Source organism: Rutidosis leptorrhynchoides, chromosome 1 (assembly GCF_046630445.1).
Source record: "Rutidosis leptorrhynchoides isolate AG116_Rl617_1_P2 chromosome 1, CSIRO_AGI_Rlap_v1, whole genome shotgun sequence".
In the NCBI taxonomy this organism is placed as follows: domain Eukaryota; kingdom Viridiplantae; phylum Streptophyta; class Magnoliopsida; order Asterales; family Asteraceae; genus Rutidosis; species Rutidosis leptorrhynchoides.
In genome coordinates this window covers 164586087-164592676 of record NC_092333.1, presented here as the reverse complement: position 1 = coordinate 164592676, position 6590 = coordinate 164586087, and the positions used below count along the sequence as shown (strand labels likewise).

Below are 6590 nucleotides of genomic sequence, written 5' to 3'. Positions count from 1 at the left end.
AAATTCTTGTGGTCTATTAAAATGATGGAAATGATTATTTATGTTAAACTAATGAACTCACCAACCTTTTGGTTGACACTTTAAAGCATGTTTATTCTCAGGCATGAAAGAAATCTTCCGCTGTGCATTTGTTCATTTTAGAGATGTTACTTGGAGTCATTCATGACATATTTCAAAAGACGTTGCATTCGAGTCGTTGAGTTCATCAAGATTATTGTTAAGTCATTTATAGTTGGATATATTATGAAATGGTATGCATGCCTGTCAACTTTCAATGAAATGAAAGTTTGTCTTTTAAAAAATGAATGCAATGTTTGTAAAATGTATCATATAGAGGTCAAGTACCACGCGATGTAACCAATTGTAATGTATTCGTCCAGATGGATTAGGACGGGTCGTTATAGAAGGTACCTGACACCACGTCATGGGACTCTTTGGCTTCATCCGTCGTGATTTGATTAATGCGGGGCTTCAGCATGTATTCACCCATATCTTTTTCTTGCTTAATGAACTTTTTCACTTCACCCTTCTGCACATCTTTCTTATACTCAGGGCAATCCGCAAGGAAGTGCCCCTCCTGAAAACAATAATAACAGGACTTGTCCTTTCTTCTACACTCTGCTGCTTTATGTGCCACTTTTCCACACTTGTAACAAGCATTCGTTCCCGCCTTGCCCTCCTAAAATGATGTTTACCACACTTGGGTAATGCTTTCACTTCTTTTTTACCACTCTTTCCGAATTTAAAGGGTGGTTTTGACCTTTGAAATGACCCCGAATCGTATTTAACCTTTTTCGGATTAAGGTTTTTAGATATTACTTTCGGGTCAGCCATTCTTTTCATTACCACCTTTTTCATAAGGTCACATTCTCGATTCAAAGCTTTATCCATCATATCCATAAGAGTCTTACAAGCAACCAAGTCAATAAACTCACTAATCTCCGGATTCAACTTATCGCGATAATGCTCCTTTAAAAAAGTGAAATTTGTCAAATATTCGAGGCAAAATTGCTATTTATCATTAAACTCCATCACTGTTTTACTTCCTTGTGAAATATTAAGGAATTCTTGCTTCAGTTTGGCTACTTCCGCTGGTGAGGCAAATTTTCCCAGGTGATCAAACCTAAATTAGATGCTAAGATATAATTTAGAAATTGAGTGCAATGAGGGGTGGATGGTGGTGTTGATAATGTTTTTGGGACCTTATGATCCTCTTTCACTTAGAGTCAAGTGATCAATAACCATGTCCCGGTCTTGATTGCATTACCTTGGCTCGATTATGATTGATACTTGAGCATAGTCACAAGTGAATCACAAAGACCAGAGCAATTGCACAAAATCAACAACCTAAAATAAGAGGCCAAGCTCCCTATTTATAGGTTTAGGATGTTCGCGGAACCAATATTCGCGCACACTTAGAAAATCCGCAATGTTTATGCGGGACATCTTCACAATCTCAATTTATGCGGGCATCCGCAATGTTACAGCGCTTTTGGAAATTGTTGTTTACCTTCGCGGTTCTGTTTGCACTTGTTCTTGGATTGCCTTTTGCACTTAAAATGTACATATACATGCCTATGTATATGATCAAGTCCCCCCAGTTATTGTGTTATATTTACGCTAAAAATATAACATAATAAACTCTAAAAAAATGTAGTTCCAAAATGCTTTTAATTTCGATCCGTAATCTTTTATACCGCAATGGGAATTATCGCATCAATAATGTTACCGTTAAACTGTTAGCAGAATAATGGCTATATCTGTTCCCGAAGTTTTTTATGCGTTTTATGACCGTTAAATTGAGCTGTTTGCAATCTCAATCCACCTATAAATATCAGTGGATGTCCTTTAGCAGAATTCACATTGCTATCTCATTTACTTCTCTTTCTGTACACATCAACTTGAAACTAACGCTCTTTGCAATCTTTTAATTTTTCAAGTTGAAAATTCAGGAGATAAGCCAAAACGATAACCCCAAGAATTTCATCGCTTCAAGGCTTAAAAGCCCTGAAGCAAAAACTCCTTCCTCCTTCGCTAAAAAGGCGCGGTGGCATCTACTGCCACAGAAGCGGGGAAGAAATGCAAATATGTTTCTCCGGTTACATCTGAACAGAAACAAAATCGATCAAATACTAAAGACTTGGTCGAGAATCCAATTGTCTCAGACTGTACCTCTGAGGCAAAAACTTGTAAGTTTATTTTTGCATCATCATTCTCGAGCAATTTCTCAATTTATTACTGCGTGCTTTCGATGCTAAACAATTGTTTTTTTTTGCTTTTTTGCAGCTGAGCAAGCGAGTACTCCTCCCGAGTCTGGCTATCTATCCCTCACCAAATACGATGATGTGTTTCGCACTCCTCCAAACCTAGTCAGCTTAGTGAAAATCGATGGTCTTCCTGGGTATCTCTGCGCTTTTTCATCCGCCGCAGCGGAACAATACTAGAAGATGAAGCTGGCAATCCCAGAGGATTTGCACCATGCGTTCGCGAAACTCAACTTTGCCGATGCGCATAACTGCTTTACGCAGAATTTTTATATGGCCTTCAACTCGGCCTTTGACATGATTGCTCGCCAAGAGAAATTTTATGGTGTTTTGAAGAGCGAGAAGCTCAAAGTTGAAGAAGAACGTAAGAAATTAGCCCATGCTCAGAAGAAATGTTCCACCCTTTCCGCAGACCTCAAGATTGCAAACGAGGCTGTGGAAGAATTTAAGAAACAATTATCTGCAAAGGCAATTGAGGAGAAACTGTCAGCGACCCTTGAGGCAGCGAAAAAAGATCTTGAAGAGCGCACCTCTGAGTGCGATGAAGCAACTTTTGCAAAAGTTGCTGCAGAATTAGAATTTTCAAGGTTGCGCCAACACTTGCCCGTCTTTGCGCAAAACGTTATTGACTCGCGTCCTGTTTCTGACCATTTTGATGTTTACGTTGCTGCACTTCAGTAACATGAACGCGTTAAGTTTTTATCTCGCATCTCCGAAGTCTGCGAAGTACCGGATCCACTGCCAGACGATATAGCAGATATGTTTTGCAGTCGTCAAGAGGCAGATGAACTTTATGAACAAGCCAAAGCAGATATTAATGAGATTCCCATCCCCTAGGTTCTTGCAATTAGCAAGAAAAAGAATGCGACGATCGAGGACATCATGAAACTCGACCTAAGCAAAATAGACCAGGATCTAGCGCAGTGATTTTGTGCTTTTATTGTGTTTTGTAACAGTTTACGCAGCTGTCTCTGCGTATTATTAATAATATAATGTTCCATTTGTCATATGCAATTGCAATTGTTTATTTGTATAGCGCTTTATTTCAATTTATATTCGTAATTGCTAGACTTGTCCTTTGCAATTTCGATATTCATTATTGTGCACATAACAAATATTTACTTTCACGAAATGATCTTTTAATCATATAATCAAAATACATTACGAATCTTCTAAGTCCGCCGAAACGATCCTTAGGCAAAAAATTACGTTTAAAATACGCCAAGTGTGTTATCGTGAAGCATTTAAGTTAGGCAAAATCACAATCTTAGGAAATTAATATGTATAAGTCCCATCATTTCGCTAACACTTCAATTAATCTTATAGCGGGCTTTTCCTTCGCTATTACAAATACTGCGTGTTTAATCTTTTGTATGGACTTTAACCATTTTTCAAATAAAATAATTAAACCGCAAACAGAATATTCTGCCATTCTTATTGTAGTAAACGGCTACCATTTATTCACATAAAATTGCATATACATTTCTGATTACAGAATTACAATATTTCTGAGTTTTTCTGCATGCAAATCATTGCGCAAACAACAATTTATGCTTAATATCTTTTTAACAGCGTAGCGTGCCATGCATTAGGTAGGATTCTTCCTTCAATGTCTGCGAGCTTGTAGGAACCAACCGCGTTTATTGCTATTATTTGGTTGGGACCTTCCCAGTTGGGTCCCAATTTACCAACATTTTCTGCGCGGCTTGCTTCATTGTTACACAAAACCCACTCGCCAACGTCAAAGGCTAAAGCACGCACTTTTTTGTTATAATATTTTCCAATCTGTTGTTTATTATTGGCTTCTTTTATCGCAGCCATTAATCTGCGTTCCCCCACAAAATTTAAATTTTCGCACAAGCATCATTATTCGCAGTTTCATCAAAATTGGCAACCCTATATGTTGGCACAAATATCTCTGCGGGAATCATTGCCTCTGAGCCGTACACAAGACTAAAGGGTGTTTTGCCAGTACTTTTCTTAAATGTTGTGCGATGTGCCCATAGCACATTGGATAGTTCATCGACCCATCCAGTGTGTTTTTCATTTAAGTACAATATCGCAATTAGTAACTTCACATAACCCATTGTCTTGCGGGTGCGCAACAGATGTAAATTTTTGCACAATGTTCATTTCTTCGCACCAACTTTTAAAAGGGTCTTTTGCTATCTGCGCCCCATTATCACTTACAATTTCGCGGGGAATACCAAATCGACAAATGATATACTCCCAAACAAAATTTCGCACTTGCACTTCTGTAATTATACGTAATGCTTTTGCTTCCACCCACTTGGAGAAATAATCAATCGCCACAATCAGGAATTTTACGTTTCCTACTCCCGCAAGAAATGGTCCCACAATATCAATCGCCCATTTATAGAATGGCCATGGCGAATTTATTGGAATCATGTCATGCCTTGATTTTCTGTTCTGCGGCGCATGCCTTTGGAGACTTTTGCATCTTTTTACTATTTTTGCCACATCGCGATACAGGGTTGGCCAAAAGTAACCTAACCGCATAATTTTTGATGCAATAGTCTTATAGCCAAAATGTAGTGCACAAGAACCGCTATGCACTTCTTTAATGATCATCTCTGCTTCTGCTGGCCCAACACGGCGCATTAGTGGCCCATAGTAAGACTTGCGGTACAAGATGTCATTTTCAATGGTATACATAGGTGATCTTATGTAACATCCCTACATCCCAGGTAACACGTTCCCAGTAGCATGATATTGTCCGCTTTGCCCGAAGGTGCACGGATTTTTCTTGGCGACCAAACACGGCAAGCACTTTCCCAGGAGGTCACCCATCCTGGTAGTGCTCTCGCCTGAGCACGCTTAAGTGCAGAGTTCTCATGGGATCTGTGGCGCTTGTGGTCCCCAAACGCTTCATGCTAGGAAAGGTCTCCACACCCTTATAAGGCATGCTTCGTTCTCCTCTCCAACTGATGTGGGACGGATGTAACATGGATGTTACAATCCTCCCCCCTAATGGGATACAGCGACCCCGATGTGCACGTTTGGTCCGGGGCCTGGCTCTGATACCAATTGTAACATCCGTGTTACATCCATCCCACATCGGTTGGAGAGGGGAACGAAGCAATGCTTATAAGGGTGTGGAGACCTTTCCTAGCATGACGCGTTTTGGGACCACAAGCGTAGCAGATCCCATGAGAACTCTGCAGTTAAGCGTGCTCAGGCGAGAGCACTACCGGGATGGGTGACCTCCTGGGAAAGTGCTCGTCGTGTTTGGTCACCAAGAAAAATCCGTGCGCCTACGGGCAAAGCGGACAATATCATGCTATGGGGAACGTTTTACCAGGGATGTTACAGATGGTATCAGAGCCAGGCCCCGGATCAAACGTGCATAGCGAGGACGTTGTGTCCCATTAGGGGGGAGGATTGTAACATCCGTGTTACATCCGTCCTACATCGGTTGGAGAGGGGAACGAAGCATGCCTTATAAGGGTGTGGAGACCTTTCCTAGCATGACGCGTTTTGGGACCACAAGCGCAGCAGATCCCATGAGAACTCTGCAGTTAGGCGTGCTCAGGCGAGAGCACTACCGGGATGGGTGAGCTCCTGGGAAAGTGCTCGTCGTGTTTGGTCACCAAGAAAAATCTGTGCGCCTACGGGCAAAGCGGACAATATCATGCTACGGGGAACGTTTTACCTGGGATGTTACATCTTATGCGCACTAATCTTGCTTCATTTTTATCTTCTGGCAGCGTGTTATTGCGCAGATTTTCTATAATAGGATTCATCCAATTTGGTTGTACTTCCACAATTGCCGCAACAACTAATCTGCCATCAATTTCTTTGTTGGGTAATTCTTTCAGCCAAACTTGCTTTTGAAAATGCGAAAAAGTTAATGATGCCAGCTTGCTTAATGCATCTGCCTTTTTCTTTTCGCTTTTTGAAACTTGTGCGAGTTCAAAATGCTCAAACTTTTATGCGGCCTCTTTTAGCAGTTTCAAATACTTTTGCATAGAAAGTTCATGCGCGTCAAATGAGCCATTAAACTGATTTGAAACCAGCGACGAAGCAACATATGCGCGTAACTTAGTGATATTCATTTTATGCGCAATGTTCAATTCGCCAAGCAGCGCCTCATATTCAGCTTCATTATTTGTAACATCAAAATTGAAACGCAATGCGTATGTATGCTCCTCGTCACTTGGGCTTGTTAAAACTAATCCTGCACCTGCGCCTTCTGTGCATGATGCACCATCTGTAAATAAATCCCACGTTTCCCCTTACGCAGGTTTCAACTCTGTTCTTTCATGAATTACTTCTAATTCGCCTGTCATCTCTGCAAGATAATCT

The 6590-nt window shown here is 40.7% G+C and overlaps 1 protein-coding gene across 1 annotated transcript; it reads right to left on the bottom strand.

Annotated features, from left to right (window-relative positions):
* Positions 1–4108: 4108 nt before the first annotated feature.
* Positions 4109–4886, bottom strand: LOC139891035 (uncharacterized). Its single transcript, XM_071873964.1, has 2 exons — positions 4455–4886; positions 4109–4354 (listed from the first exon to the last, which is right to left on the bottom strand). The coding sequence occupies exons 1-2, from the start codon at positions 4884–4886 to the stop codon at positions 4109–4111; spliced, it is 678 nt and encodes a 225-aa protein (XP_071730065.1).
* Positions 4887–6590: the final 1704 nt, after the last annotated feature.